This window comes from Hyaena hyaena, unplaced genomic scaffold, assembly GCF_003009895.1.
Source record: "Hyaena hyaena isolate Hyena2069 unplaced genomic scaffold, ASM300989v1 scaffold_27, whole genome shotgun sequence".
NCBI lineage: Eukaryota > Metazoa > Chordata > Mammalia > Carnivora > Hyaenidae > Hyaena > Hyaena hyaena.
This window is the reverse complement of record NW_024080659.1, coordinates 182,743-198,250: the sequence shown is the minus strand read 5'-3', so window position 1 is coordinate 198,250 and position 15,508 is coordinate 182,743. Positions and strand designations below refer to the sequence as shown.

Genomic DNA, 15,508 nt, shown 5'->3' with positions numbered 1-15,508 from the left:
CTGGACACATGGCATGCTATTTGGGAAGGCTCTGGGCCATAACGAGTGTTGATCGAGTGCTGATCCTGGGAACACCTGAATGATGGTCACGGCCGAGACTCCACCGCCCTGCAGCAGGCGAGGGCCAGGCGCTGGGGGTTTAGACTGCTTCTTAATGGTCACGATTACAGATCACTCTACACCATGCATTTTTGTGCCCAGAGGCTGTTTTGCTTTGGTTTTCATATTTTGAGCTCTTTAGAGAAAGTTTCCGGGAAAAAGATTGCTAGGTCAGGTCTGGACCGTTTTCTGTTTTCCTAATTATCAACTCCGGGAGGCCACTGCGTCCTTCCCTGGAAACCCGGAGAGGATCCTCACTTCTGCTGCTTGGAATCGGTACATGTTCTAGGAAAAAGCACTTGCATCTGTCCTGTGAAAACACACACAGGATCACACCCCTTGCCGATGCCTTGTGCACACCCTCCATCTGAGGGTGTTTATTTATGTCTTGGCTGGAAAGGGGCCTTTAGCCTAATGGGAAGGCCCTTTCTTAGCACAATAATTAGTGATCTGTTCAGGCGCTAGTTGCCAACACGAAGCATTTGTTTGAGCCGAGGTCTCTCGTGTTCATTATGGTGATTATGGCCTGTCAGTGAGCAGTCTCTGTTCTATTTATTCCAGGCGGGGGCCTGGGCTGACCTGATTCTTTTTTTTTTTTTTTTTTAATCTTGGCAGTCAAAATCAGAACCGAGAGTTTATCGTAAGCTTGCTGGTCTTTTCCACAAATGACTTCCCGCCAATGGCAGGTGAAGCGTGTGACTAGGTGCCTGCACGGGCGCTGAGGCCGGGTGGCCTCGATATCACCCTCAGGCAGGTCCACGTTCAGCAGGACTGACAAGGCCACCGTGGCCATGTGTCCAGGGGGCCAGCAGGGATTGCGAAGTCTTCCTGGAGGAGGAGGCATTGGAAGTGGGTCCTGGAGGACACCACTGGGTGGGTGCTGGGGGAGGAGAAGGAGCATCTGCAAAGTTCAGTTCCCGATGGGCCTGGGGCTGTTGCAGACATGAAGCAGCTGAACACGTGCAGGCCTCACCGTCTACAGCTTTGAGGGGAGACCGGCTTCTGAGAATAATTTCATTTCGCATGTGCCTGCTCTGTCATAACCACAACTGCCCAAATTCATGGCAGCAGGTACTTAGACCTTGTGGAGATGTGAGGGAGGGGAGTGGCCTGTGACGCCAGGGAAGCCATCGCCTGTCCTGAGTTCCTTTGCCGACTGCTGCCTTATGGCCAGGTGTCCCAGGGTTGCTGATTTTTCCAGATTAGCTGGAACTTGGGTTTTTATGTAAAACCTTCTGAATTCAGATCGTGTAAAAGCCTGATAACATTCAAGCCAGTTACAACCCAGGCCTAGATTTGCTTCACGAGCCATAGTCTGTGCCGGCTGGGTCACAGGAACCGGCTACTGGTGTCACCCCAGCTGTCATCTCAGTCCTCATGCCATGTGTCAGCCCCTCAACCTGTGTCACGGCCCAGCTTGAGCACTGAGCCGAGACAGGCAGGTTCCCCAAATGCCCTGCCTCTGGCTGCAGAGTTTGGGCGCATCTGATCCAGTGCCACTGTCCCTCCCGCAGATCGAGATGGCCATTCTCCGGTTTCCTTATGAGTCCTGGGGGACCCCGTTCCAGCAGCTGAAACAGGTGGTGGAGGAGCCATCCCCTCAGCTCCCGGCCGACTCGTTCTCCCCTGAGTTTGTGGACTTCACTGCACAGTGGTGAGTGAGCAGCCCTACGGCGGCCCTGGGCCCGCACCCCACCCTGCCCTGGCCAGAATCCCGCTCCTCCCTGGGCCTGGCCCCCTTCTCCTTGAGCAGAGAAACCCCCAAACAATAGAACCTCCAAATACGCAAGGCGGAAATGGAGCACAAGGAAAATCTGGCAAACTGTGGTTCTTGGGGAGATTTTAATACATCCTAGAGACAGACAGACCAGGTAGATGGAAAGAGAGACTAAAAACAGATGGAGGATTTGAATAGCATTAACAGAGTTGCTTTGATTGCTGTTTAGAACTTTGTACCAGATTAAAAAATGCCCATGTGAGCTTTATGTAAAACAAAATATGTATCGTGTTGGAGATTACAAAGGAAATGGGGAAAAGGGAAAAGACAGATCCATATAGGTCACGTTCCCCGCCCATAATGAAATCAAACAAAAAGTGCATAACTGAAGAGGAAAAAGGTATATGGAAATTCAAATTAAATTCTTCTAACCAGCTCTTGGGTTTTGAAAGAGGTTTGAAAAATAGGATTCCAAAGTACTCAGAAGTGAAAGAACACATCAACATATCTATGTTTTGTGGGCAAAGAGAAGCTCAGAGGAATATTTGTGTTCTTTATTTCTTTTATTAGAAAATAAGAAAGACTAAAAACAAATGAGCCTGACAAACAGCGCGGTGGGCCACCTGGACCCCTCCCCAGTGAGGCCTCCCCTCTCCCAAGATCCGTGATCAGGAATTTCCCTCCTTCCTGATTAAGGATCCTGAGGATACGATTGTGAACTATCGCCTTTCAGTGTCATTTGGTATTGGGATCATCTAGAACTCCCTAGATCACTCGACAGACAAAAAACCCGAATACCGCAAGAGGCAAAGAATCTTGGTCCAAGTGTCTGTAGTTTGTGCGCACAGATGTGTCCTTAGGTTAGGGTGTGCCCGCCCTGGCTTGGCCTAGAGCGCTCGTTATGCTGGCCTGGCCTCAGCCTGCCCTGTTCTCTCCTAGCCTGAGGAAGAACCCCGCAGAGCGCATGAGCTACCTGGAGCTGATGGTAAGTGCGGTGCGGGCAGTGCATTGGTGGGGCTCTGGGAAGAGGACTGCCTCCCTGTGCTCAGAGATGGGCAGTGCCTTTGGCTTGCCTCTGTCTTAGTTCCTTGAGCTATGCCGGCAATTGCTCGGACATACCCTGGCCCCCTCCCGTGCCTGCACACCAGGCCCGGTGGAGGGCACACAGGGTGCTCTGACAGATGTGCAGAGGGGCGGGGTAGGGGGTGCGGGGCATGGTGGCGGAGGGGAACCACTTAATTCCAAGGCACCAGGGAAGGCTTCACAGAGGAGGTGATATTTGAACTGGGTTTGGAAGGGTGAATAAGGATTTACCTGCTGCTGGAGAGGGCATTCCACCTGGCTGGAGGCCTGGTATGTGTGGGGAACAGGGAGTTCGGTGTGGCCAGGCCACGGCTGCAGGAGGGCCGAGGAGGAAGCCGTCAACATGTCTCTAGCAAGGAGGGCGTCCAAAGGACGGAGGTCCTAGATGGATGAGTAGGAGTTTGCCGGGCATGAGGAAGGTGTCCTGGGCCGGAGGGGCACACAGGGCTTGGGGCTGGCGTGGGGAGGGAGGGGCATGTCCACCTCACCCCCTCACCCTTACCAAAGGTGACTGCTCTCTCTCGTCCCACCAGGAGCACCCTTTCTTCACCTTGCACAAAACCAAGAAGACGGACATTGCTGCCTTTGTGAAGGAGATCCTGGGGGAGGACTCGTAGGTGGCGGGGCCACGGACTCCACTCTGGCCCTCGGTGCCCCATAGTCCTCCCTGCCAGGGCACTGCTTGCCCACACCCATAAGCTACTGCCACCTGGCCTTGGGTGTTTGGGGAAGAATCAAGGGGGCTGCTCCTGTCTGGCTTGGCAACAGGCCATCGGTCCCAAGTGCCAAAGAACCAGACGCCGGGGCCCCCAACCAGGCCCACGTGGGCCCACCAGTGCCTCTGCCCCTGCTGCTCCAAGGACCCCAAGTCTCCTGCCCCCAAGATCCTGGACTTGGAGACGCCTGGATGTCCTCCAGCAGACCCTGCTACCCTGGCAGAGAAGGCAACCAGTGCCTGCACACAGGACACTGCCTGGGCCCAGCCCTGGGTGCCCCCCAAGTTGTATATTTTTTTATCTCTTGACTGAGTGAAACTTGCACACTTTGGCCAAGGGTGGCCGCCCCTCTGTCCTAGCACCAGGGTGGGGGACACGGTCGGGGGATGAGCCATGTGAATCCTCCTGAGCCCCCATGAGTGAGAGGACAGAGCCGCCCGAGCCTTCACCCCAGCACTGGCAAACAGGGCCCCGAGGGGCACACGGGCTCCACAGAGCCCCTGCCCACTGCCTCGGGAGTGGGGGGGATTTCACTTGTTTTTTTAATTTATCCTCTTGAATTTTTTTTCTTTTGCTTTGTGGGTTCGGCTGGTTTTTCTTGCATGGTTTGGAGCCGATCACTTTTCTCCCACCCCCTAGGGACCAGCAGATGGAGAACCCCCCCCCCCCTGCTCGGTTTGGGGTCTGGGGAGAAGGGCCCAAGGTCTCTGCTCAGAGAGGTGCTAGGGGAGCTGTCTAGCTCTCTCTCCTTGGGGACTGGCTCAACAGGGGCTGTGGATTTGCTTTTGGTGTTGTTTAAAAAAAAAGGAAAAGAAAAAATATATATTTTTGAAGAAAGACTGCCCAGGGTCTTTTCCCTGAAGGGTTAGGGGAGTTACTTGATTGTTGTTTTAATTTAAAAAAAAAAAAAAAAAAAAAGTAGGACACAGGTTGTGTGAGACTGTGTGTAAAAGCGGCGAGCCCCACTCCTTGGTGAAGATCTGTGCCTCTGGAAGGGGGCTCCGGGGACAGGGCCAGGGAATGTGCTCCTGGGACAGGGGAGTGTGCTCCCGGGACAGGGGAGTGTGCTCCCAGGACAGGGGAGTATGCTTCTGGGACAAGGCCAGGGGAGTATGCTCCTGGGACAGGGCCAGTGGAGTGTGCTCCCGGGACAGAGGAGAGTGCTTCCAAGACAGAGAAATGTGCTCCCAGGACTGGGGGGCATGCTCCTGGGACAGGGCCAGGAGAGTGTGATCTGGGGAGTGGCGCCCGCTCAGCCACCAGGGCCCTGCACTGGACAGGCCCTCCCACATGTGAGGACACTGGAGCTCCCAGGCGTGGCTCCAGTCCCTGTGCTGGATGTTGGACAGAGCAGCAGGCACAGGCCTGACCCCCCAGAGGACCTGCCCATCCTGCCACTGAAGATCGCATTGCCACGTGCACAGAGGGATGAGCACATGGCAAGCACCCAGCCTTGACACATGCACCTCATCGAGGGTGTTATGTTACTGTCTCAGGTTACATTATCCCCAGTTCACACAGGAGGAAACAGGCCCAGAAAACTGAAGTCACTTGCTCAAAGCCACACACCTTGGAAGATGGAGAAACTGAGGCTTGGGGACAGGTATAGGCCCCCTGGAGAGGGCTCTGAGGAGAGAGGGGCAGCTCAAGGAAGGCCTCCTTGCCAGGGTCCAATGTGCCTTTGCGATCCTGTGATCTCTGAGGCCTGGGCTAGGGCTGACACCCTCCCCCAACAGACTTAGGCAGAAGAGCATGCATTTGCTCTATAAGGACTGTGTCTGGCTTCAGGCACAGTTAGATCTAGGAGCCTGGTTAATATCCTGAGGAATTTATGTCCAGCTTAGCTTTGTTTCTTCTGTCTCAGCATCACACCTCCGTCGTGAGGAAAAGTCAGGATCCAGTAGCTCCCTAGTCTGGGGGGCCTCTTCTAGCTAGGTAGGGGTCACATGCTCATCCTCCAACCAATCACGGGCCAGGAGGAGCCAACGTGGCAGAGTCCACCTACCCACATCTCAGGGTCTGAGAGCAAGGTCTCTCTTGTCCTCCATGGGAAACTGGGCATGTTCCCAGACGGAGGCACTGATCCCTTTGGGGTCCATCTCTCCTCTGCCTTTGTGCACACACCTCTCATCCTCGGCTCAGCTGAAAGTGAGGTCTGGCTTTTGTCCCCAAGTTGATTTCCAGTCTGGGACAGGCTTCTGCCTATTAACCCTGCCTTAGCAAGCACTTAATCATTTCAAGGTTTTTTTGTGTGCCTCCCTCCCTCTCTCCCCTCTGGCCTCTACACAGACTGAGCCCTCAGCCTGTAATGCCTCTCCCCCACCTTCCTGTGGCTGCCTGGCACCCCACTCCCCACCCCCCACTCCCCACCGTGCCTGGTCTGCCATGTCCCTTCCTCAGGGAGGCCTCCCCACACCAGGCCCAGCCAGTCCAGCTCATCTCCACCAGCCTTATCTGGGTAAACTGGACTCGAGTCCTCAATGCTGACATGTAGCAAGCAATCGGACAACCTTTGCTGAATGAAAAGGCAAATGAATGAATACACGAAGGAGAGGATGAGGGAGTGAATGAATTCCGAAGCCCTGTGTGTAGGTGCGCGCGTGGAGGTCTGCGCGTGCGCGGATCAGCCCGCGGGCAAATGCGCGCGCGCGCGCGCAAGTGTATCAAGTGTGCGTGCACGGGATCAGTCGGACCCTTAGGCCCAGGGGCGCGGCCCCAGTCGTTCCTCCTGCCGCCACCAGGAGGCGGCAGAGCCCTGACTTTGACCCTGTGTCCCCCTGAGCCCCGCCCGGTCTCGGAGCGCCCCGACCGCCCCTTCTACTCCCAACACCCCAACCCGCACTCGAGGTTCTGGAGCCGGTGGGGGTCTCGGGGTGGGCCAGGGGCCAGCCCTGGCGTCCGACCCACTCAGCACAGTTCTCTGTCTCTGCACCATCAGCCGCTGGCTGGCTTCTCTGTGCTCACCCACCCCTCTCCCTGCGTGCATGGGCCCTGTTACGAGCTCTGGGGCTGATATGGAGTGACAGGGAAGAGGTGTGACTCATCTACAGAATCTCATGGGTGCACCCCCCTCCACAGCTGGCACATCGCCCTACAGTTTACAGAGAGGAATACAGTGTACAAAGGACTTCGCACTTTGCAGAGCTCCGGGCTCTTTACAAAATAGTTTACCAAGTAATTTACATTTGCAGCACTACAGGATTATAAAGCACTTTTGGTGTTTACCAGGTAGTTGACCAAGTACTCTCCCCATTAGAAAGCATTTTAGAGTTTGCAGACTCCTCTGCATATGAGTTCAAACACCAGTTGTTTACAGGTTCCGTTACTGTTTATAGGATCCTTCAGCCTTCACAGCATTCAGGCAGCTGAGCGGGGGATGCCAGTATGCAGATAATTTTGACATTTATAAAGGACATGCTCAGTCCCCAGGCCCTTGACAGTGTATACAACCCATGACGTCAGTGAAGGCTTCCTGCCTGCTCTTCACTGAAAGTGGCAGAGCCCCCTCTTCCCTGTCCCCAGGCTGTGAGGTGGAGGTCAGAGGCCCTTTTACTAGGGCTGGATGTCTCCATGTCCCTCCAGGCACCAGGGTCTCAGAGGTGCCTATCCCTGGAGTTAATGAGTCTCTCTGGACTGATAGATACGTGGACTTTCTGTTTCGATTACAGTTGAGAGCCTCCTCATTAGGTAGCAGTAAAATGCAGCCTTTGGGCCTGGTTGGGAGTGGGAAGACAGTCCCAGAGGGAAGATTTGGTGCTTTCCCTTCTGGAAGCCAGGGGAGGCAGCCTCTCTTATTAAATAACAGCCCAGTCTCTCCTCTCTTCAGAACTGTGCTGTGGCTCCTGCCACCCTTCCCCCAGTCCAAGCCTCCTGATGGCCCACAATGCCCAGACCCGCTGGGCTGCCCTCTCAACACTCTCCCACTTATTCCCTGAGCTTCAGCCACATGGCGCTCAAACACACCAAACCTGGGCCCACCCCAGGGCCTTTGCACTAGCTATTCTCGCTGCCCAGAACACTCTCCGTAGATGTCCTCCTGGCTGGCTCAGATGTCTCTGTTCACATGTGGCCCCCTGACAGAGGCTCCCTGATCACCCTGTCACTCTGTCCACTCACCCTAGTTTATTTTCTTCATGTTTTATTTATTTACATTCTAGTCCACTGGCCACCTCCCCCACTAGACCACGAGCTCTTCTAGGGCCTGGATGGGCCTGTCTTGCTCAGAAGTTGGAATGGAGGGGGAGTGGGATTGGCAATGACAGAGGAAATGGCAGGTGCAGGGAAGGTGTCCTCTGGCCTCAAGGCTGAACCTCGAACGCAGGCAGCAGGCCCGTGAGCTCAGTCCCACCAGAACTGTGCCGAGGTTTGCGCTGGGGGTGGGGCTGCAGCTCTCTTTATTCTGGGGCATCAGTCCTGAGAGGTCTGTCTAGGAGCAAGGTAACCCCCTCATTGTACTCAGTGGGGGCTCTGCACCTCGGTGAAGGGAAGCAAAGAGCTCAAGGCCACATGGCAAGCAGCAGCCAGAGCTGGGCGCTGAGCGCTCAGTTGGTGTCTCCCAAATGTCAGAGGCATCGCCCGCGTCCAGGGCAGGGCGCTGCAGACGTGAGCACAACAGCCCCAAGAACCGTGGTTAAGGTTTAGTGCCCCGCTCCAGGGTTTAAGCCTATTTGGGGAACTCTGGCCCAGGGTAGGGGAAGGGGCCTAGCAAATGGCTTCCAAAGCCCAGCTCTATATTGGGCTGTATCCCTGGCTGCCCGTGGGCAGGGGCGGAGACTGAGCAAGCATTTCCTCTCCCAGCGGGGACTTAGCATCTGGCCCAGCCTTCTTCCAATGTACTGATCCTTCCCCAGCCAACCCCCCCACCTAGGGTCTGTGGCCTCTGCTTGCGCACCTCCCCCAATGGGGAGCTCTTTCCCCTTTAGACGTGCTTCCTGGTGGGATCAGAGAGTCTTCTTGTCCTGGTTCTCCTCCCCAAGGCCTGTGACGTGATGGCCTCATGTGTAAACCCCGGCACGCTGCAAATGTTCATTTCTTTGCCTCTTGTGAAAGCCATTTCGAAATCCTTTTGGAAACCAGGTGGGAGGGTCTATATATACATCAGCTGTGCTATGTTTATCGTAGCTCGTGTATCCTCACACCCAGGGGACTCGGGTTCTCCTAGAGGTTACAGAGCCTCGGCAAGGGTCTGGCCCTGCCCGTGGCCCCCCAGACAGTGAGGCAGAGTTGCGTGAACCTGGAAACCCAGGAGTCCTGCCCCCCTCCCCACGCCCGGCCCCAGCTTGGCCCTACCCGAGGGAGCCACCTGCCAAGGCCAGGTTTGGCTGTGTCCGCCCCTGCCAGCCTTGCCGAAGCCGTGGGCTGCTCTATTCTTGTCCTGGCCTGGCCTGCGGAGAGACTGGGGTGGAAGGAGGCTTGGGAGGCAGCAGCAGCTGTGACCTCTGTCTGGAATGCACCAATTCAGGGAGTTCTTCTCTTCCATGGCTCTCCATTGCTTGGAGGGTCCAGGCAAAGGGGACTCAGTGGGGACTCCCTGCAGCAGAGCCTTGCCTGGGTTGTTCGCTGCAGGGCTTGGCACAGGGAAGGTGTTGTCTGAGCACCCGTGTGTGCCAGGCAGTGTTCTAGAACCGGAGCTCCAGCAGCGCTGAGGCTGACCTGGGCCTGCCCTCAGTGAGCTATGCGAGGGCATCTGACAAAGCACAAGGCAAACTCACAGATGCCTAGAGCAGCATTTCCTACTTCTTTTCCATCATCACTCCCTAAGGAGAAACATCCAATTAAATTAATTAATCAAATCATTTACATTTGTTAAGCTTAATTATAATTAAGTAATTAAATTTGGTTAATTAAGTAAATTATTTAAATTTAATTTCTCCCGAACAAGACACACAGCATGAAGGAATAAGATTTCGCCATATGGGGCCACGAATAATTGTACCACCTCAGCTTTTTTTCACTCCCCCAAGAACCAGCTTTTGCCAGTTGTGTGGCTGAGAGGATTATGAACTGCAGTCGGCATCGTGAAGGAAAAGCGGAGACATGAGAGGAGGTCCCTTACTGGGTACTGGCCATGGGAGACAGCCCACAGCCTCAGAAGCCTCCATGTAAGGGGAGTAGCAGGCAGAGGAGGAATTAAGTAGCTGAGGAGCGGAGAAAGAATTCCAGGAGCAGCCTATGCAAAGGTCCTGAGGCAGAAGGGGACTTGGTGCCACTGAAGAGAATAGAGGGTTGGGAGCAGATCACATGGGGCCCTGCAGGCCATGCAAAGACTCTAGACTATATTTTAAGGGCACAAGGGGAGTCGTCGGAGGCTTTTAAGCAGAGGAGAGATGCAGTCAGACTTGCACTAAGAACAATAACACTTCTGAAATGTCCTTGTCTCTGCTACGTAAATGCCTTTTTGACATCAAAGCCCCGCTCCATGGCCCCGCCTCTGCGAAGGTTTATCTACCCTCCCCCCAGCCCCCCCCCCACTCTAGCTCTTGTGTCAGACAGCCCTGCTGTGACTCTGTCAAAGCTATGGGACCTTGAAGATGTCACAGTACCTCCTGAGACTGTTTCCTTCTCTGCAAATTGGCTGCTGACACTGATCTTGCAGGATTGTAGGTGGATGCCACCAAACCCTTGAGGGGCATCATGGGCCTGGTACACAGTAGGTGCTCAGTTAATGAACCTGTCCCTCTGGTTCCTGCTCTTAAAAAATTTTTTTTTAATCTTTATTTATTTTTGAGAGAGACAGAGAGACAGAGATAGAGTGGGGGAGGGGCAGAGAGAGAGGGAGATGCAGAATCTGAAGCAGGTTCCAGGCTCTGAGCTGTCAGCACAGAGCACAATGTGGGCCTCAAACTTCCGACCTGTGAGATCATGACCTTAGTCGGAGTCAGCTGCTTAACCCAGTGGGCCACCCAGGCTCCCCGTCTGTTCTTAACCACCCCTCTCGGGCTGCTCCAGTGGGTAATGAGCACCAGACACTGTGTTCCTCAGGCTCCAAATTCATTTTCCTTCTCACAATTGTCTTTAAACTAAAACCCCATTCCCTGTAGCACACCTCCCCCCCAGGATGTACGGCCATGACCAAGATAAGCTTGCCTTTTACACCTTGGTCCCAGCATCTGTCCCAGGACTGTGAGATTTCACAGGCTTCTGTGGCAGGTGCCCATCTTCGGGTCCCGGAGCCTCTGACTGGTGCAGGTGCAGAGCCTGGCCAGGTGTCTGAGCCCACCTCAGAGCCTACTTGGTCCTCCCCATCTGTGGGCAACTTGCCACAAACGACCACTTGTCAGGGCTCAGTTTTATTGGCTGTGCGGTGGAGTGGGGAGGCCCCTCCACCCCCCAACCTGCCTCCTTGTTTGATCTCAGTGAGTGTCCGTGGGGAAAACTTGGGGGAGGGGCGGGCTTTGGCATGGGGCCTTGGGTGGGGGGCAAGGGCCGGGATCCCTGGAGATGTCCTCCCTTCCACGTCTTTCTCATTCTGGTCTTTCTGCCAGGATTTCCCTTCAGAACTCTTGGTTGAAAGGAACAGAGAGGGACTGTCCGCCCGAGGTCAATGGGGAAAATCCTTGGCTCAGTCTCAGGGCTCACCCAGTGGGTGGGAGGACGTTCAGTGGTGGAGGAAGCTGCAGGGGCCTGGGCATCCAAGCCAGCCTGGCCAGGACACTACCATGGCCATTGTCCAATACCAAGCGTCAAAGTCCCAGGCAAGAGTGGCCTGTTGACCAAACCAAAGTCTGGTCCTTTTAGCTTCTGCAGGGGAAACAGGCTGCTGCCTCCCTGGGACTCTACACAGGACTCCTCTCAAGTAGGAAGAGGTCTGGACACAGGGCAGCCACCCGCCCCAACACACACATTCACTGCACCTTCCCTTTTCTGCCTGTGAACTCCTACTCACCCCTCAAAACCTTCCCAGCTCTGCCTTTGTGCGGTTTTCCTGTATTTGTCCCTCGCTTCCCTCTATCCAGCCCCGTTGGCACCGGGCAGCCATGTCTGTGTCCAAGTCCCCTTCTCACAGCTGACTCCGCTCCCTTGACCCTAAGGTCAACCTGGCATTTATTAAGCACCTACCCACTGCCGGCACTGCTCCCTGCACTTTGCGTGGGTTATTGCACCGAATTTTCACAACAGCCAGAACAGTGGGTTCTGTTGCTTTGTCGCTTTACACATGATGAAACCGAGGCACAGAGATGCTAGGCAATTTGTTCAAGATCACAGAGGTGGTGAGGGGCGGGCCTGGGATCCACTCAAGTAGCCTGGCTCTGAGGGCTGGTGAGTGAGGGAGAGTCCAGCCCCTATCGGGGAGGGGTCTGGCCACTTGGCTGCTCTTCCCCTCTCAGGTGTTTGAAGATTCCCCCCTCCCCGCCCCAGCGTGGGTTAAAATATAATGCCAAGTAAATAGAATGCCAACGTCTGAATGAAAACTCCGGACCATTCAAGTCTTGAAGCTGCTAAAATGAAGAAAGCACACAGGTCTCCAAACCTTGGCAAATGGCTGCTTATTTTCAGAAGTACAAGGGAGAAAGAGCTGGAAAGAGCGGGAGGTTCTGGAGCGCTGGGTCAAACGGACCCGGGCGGCCGGGGTTCCCAGTGTTGCCCACAGGCCGGGAGCGGCCCCTCACGTGTATGTGGGGGAATGAAATCAGTCACCCACAGGGGGCTTCTGTGTCTGCCCTTGCCTCAGGCTCCACAGCTCTGCCCAGGAGCTTTCTCTGGCCAGTGAGCTACTGGAGAGAGCAAGACACAGGCCGTCACTGTCCCAGGCTTCCCCTGCTGGATGGAGCTCCAGGAGCCTGTGTTGAGAACACACCTTATACAGGCTCCTTTCTGCCTGCCCTCACTTCCCTGGGAGTATTTCCCGGGATTTCCTTGCTCCCAAATCCTTCCCTCAGTGTCTGCTGCAGGGTGAGCCGAAGGAGATGGTGCCTCCGTGAATTACTGGGGAAAGCAGATGCTAACAGAGGCCAGCTGGTCAGTCCATGGAGGTGCTCAGTAAATGACACCACAAGTCCTTACAGGGATTCTCCCTACCCCATGTGGGGCCACCCTGTCCCCAGAAGCTTCCCTGGCTCCCCACGCATTTTCACAGCTATAGGCTTTCCTGTAACATTGCTCCTCCCTTCACCCACCCACCTCAGTCCCTCCTCTTTGGCTGTGTGGCCTCGGGCAAGCCGCTGCACCTCTCTGATTCTCCACATTCTGAGTCCCATGCGTTGGGACCTGTTGATTTCTCTGGGTAAATGCTGGCATGGTTTACTGGGCAGCTGAACTGTAAGTCTCATGGCACCTGCCAGCACTCCTGGCTAAGGGTCCCATGGCAGTATCCTTGGGGTCGTCCTTGTTCATCTTGTTTGGATGAGGAGGGCAGGCCCAGGCTGGGGAAAGAGGTCGACACGGTAGGAATCATAGAGGCTGCAGACCTCCTCATGGGGGCCTCATACTGGATCCCCTCAGCTCCGTGCTCTCTGGCTGACCCCTCACACATCTTGGGCATGTTTTAGAGAATGGTCCCTGGGCCTTCTTTACCCCATACAGTATAGTTGAGCGCCTGAGAGTTGATGCCCGCACCCTTGGGTCTCCTCAGCCAATCTACTGCAGCAGGAAAGCCCGGCCCCTTGCCTTAAGACAGTGCAAACTCAGAGGTATGATTCACACCCCAGAGCTCCCCAGGATCGGGCCCTGGGCAGGGCAGAAGCGCACCCTTGCTCAGCTCCTCTCATTTCTCCTGTTTCCCTCACTCCCTTACTGGTTTCTGCTGGGAGGACTTCCTTCGTGAAGTACTTGCTCCCGAATCCTGGTCTCAGGCTGTTCCTGACATAAGAGAGCTTGTGGGCATTGGGTGCTCTTGGCGCCTTTAATAGAGCAAGTTTATCAGTTACAATCCAGGCCTGGCTGCATATTAACTACAACAGCAAAATCAAACTGATGATGGTTTCATCCAGACAGATGATTATTTTTCATATAATCTCTCCTATAACAGCTGGAGGGACCGTGATCTGTAGCAACAGTGGCCACTTCATGGTGTCAGGGCCTAGGTTCCTTCCATCTTGTTGCTCTGCTATTCCTAGGGTGTTCGAAGCCTTCATCCTTATGACCCAGGATGGTCCCTCGGCTGCAGACCTCACGTTCTGGGTGGCAGGATGGGCCACACATCCCGTCCTGTCCAGGGCATAACCTGGAAGTAGTACATCATTGATTCACATCCCATTGGCCATGCTTCAGTCACATGTTCACCTGTAGCTGCAAGGGAGCCTGGGAAATGTAGTTTCTGTATAGGCAGCCAGGGCCCTACCTAGACACCTGGGGCTTTATGACTGTAGAAGGAGGGGAAGTAGAGATGGGGAAATCTAGCAAGTCCCACCACAAATAAGGGCACAGATGGTACTCTGAAACTGGAACAAAAGTCTTCTTTCACTGAGAATGGTCTTCAAGAAAACAAGGTGAGGACTCTGTGGGTGAGGGGACTCTTGTCAGGGAGGGCCAGCATGGCACAGGGGGACGCTGGGAAGCTTTTTAGAATGTGCGGTGCACCAGGACATCTTGGGGCCAGGAGTTGGGGAGAAAGGGACCAGAAGTGGCCAGAGGGGGCTGTCTATCATGAGAATAGTTTCACCGTGAAACTCAAGCTCCTCTACTTTTCAGTTAAAGTGTGACGCACACAGGAGCCTGGAAGGGAGTTGCAGATTGAGGAAGGGAGCCGGGTGTCTAGGGATTCTCACCGGGCAGGCAGTGGGTTGGTTGCGAAAGGCAAAGCCCAGCTGAGAAGGTGAGAGACACAGGGTGCTGGAGCAGGTGTGGGGTGAGGGAGCCATCTGCCCCCCGAGGATTTCCGGGGGAGGCTCTGAGGAAACCAGATCCCTCTTATGAGGAGTAGAGGCAAATATTAATGGGCAGTTCTATGGGATGGATAACTGGGTTCTATTCATTTTTCACATATGTTTGCAAAATTAGAATCATGTCAGCCATACACGCACGCACCTCGGTTCACACAGCATTAAGTCTGAGGCTGTCTGCCAAACAATCACCGTTTTGTTGGCTTCTTAGCATTCCACCATCTTGCTGTGCCATTCTTCACCAAGATGATCCCTGTTGCTGGATGTGGCCTCTGACTCCAAGTTTCTACTCCGGTAACTACCCCAGCGCGGACATCCTTGAGCAGGCAGCTTGGTTGGCGTTTCAGAGTGTATATGATTTCCCTGGGCACGAGTCCCAGAAGCAGGGCAAAGGGAAGCACATTTGCCTGGAAGGGCCACGGTGTGCACAGCCACATGGCTTCCTGGCCCGGCTGTGCCAAGTTAGCCGTCCACCTGCAGAGCCGGAGAGAAACCTTCCCCCTCTAGGAAGGGGGTGCTGGTTTGGTTTCATTTTTCTCTCCCAGATTATGCTCTGTGTTCATTGTAGCCATTTTAGAAGATATTGAACGATTTAAAAAGAAAACCCGCCTATGATCCCATCTGCCAAAACGACTTATGGTTCGCATTTTTAAAAATTTATTTTTATTGAGACATACTTGACATAGAACATCGTGTAAGTTTAAGTGATGTATATCATATTTCCAGCCTTTTTCTCTGAAAAAAAATTTTGTAAATGCTTCTTTATTTTTGAGAGGGAGAAGGAGACAGAGCGTGAGCAGGCGAGGGGCAGAGAAAGAGAGGGAGACACAGAATCCGAAGCAGGCTCCAGACTCGGAGCTGTCAGCACAGAGCCCGATCCAACACTCAAACTCATGAACCATGAGATCATGACCTGAGCCAAAGCTGGATGCTTAACTGACTGAGCCACCCAGGTGCCCTGCCAGACTTTTTTTCTATATAGAATTTTTTATTGTACAAAAACTCGCACGCATGAGCTTTTTATTATGGGAAGTCCAAACATATGTAAAATTAGAGCAAGTAATGAGCCACCA

The 15,508-nt window shown here is 54.2% G+C and overlaps 1 protein-coding gene across 1 annotated transcript in view; it reads left to right on the top strand.

Moving 5' to 3' along the window:
• Positions 1-4,411, top strand: part of MAP2K3 (mitogen-activated protein kinase kinase 3) — a 30,034-nt gene extending 25,623 nt beyond the window's left edge. The window contains exons 10-12 of the mRNA XM_039227351.1: positions 1,614-1,753; positions 2,756-2,801; positions 3,433-4,411. Coding sequence (XP_039083282.1) covers positions 1,614-1,753; positions 2,756-2,801; positions 3,433-3,516 — 270 coding nt within the window. The 3' untranslated portion in view covers positions 3,517-4,411. The remainder of the gene's footprint in view (positions 1-1,613; positions 1,754-2,755; positions 2,802-3,432) is intronic.
• The last annotated feature ends 11,097 nt before the right edge of the window (positions 4,412-15,508 follow it).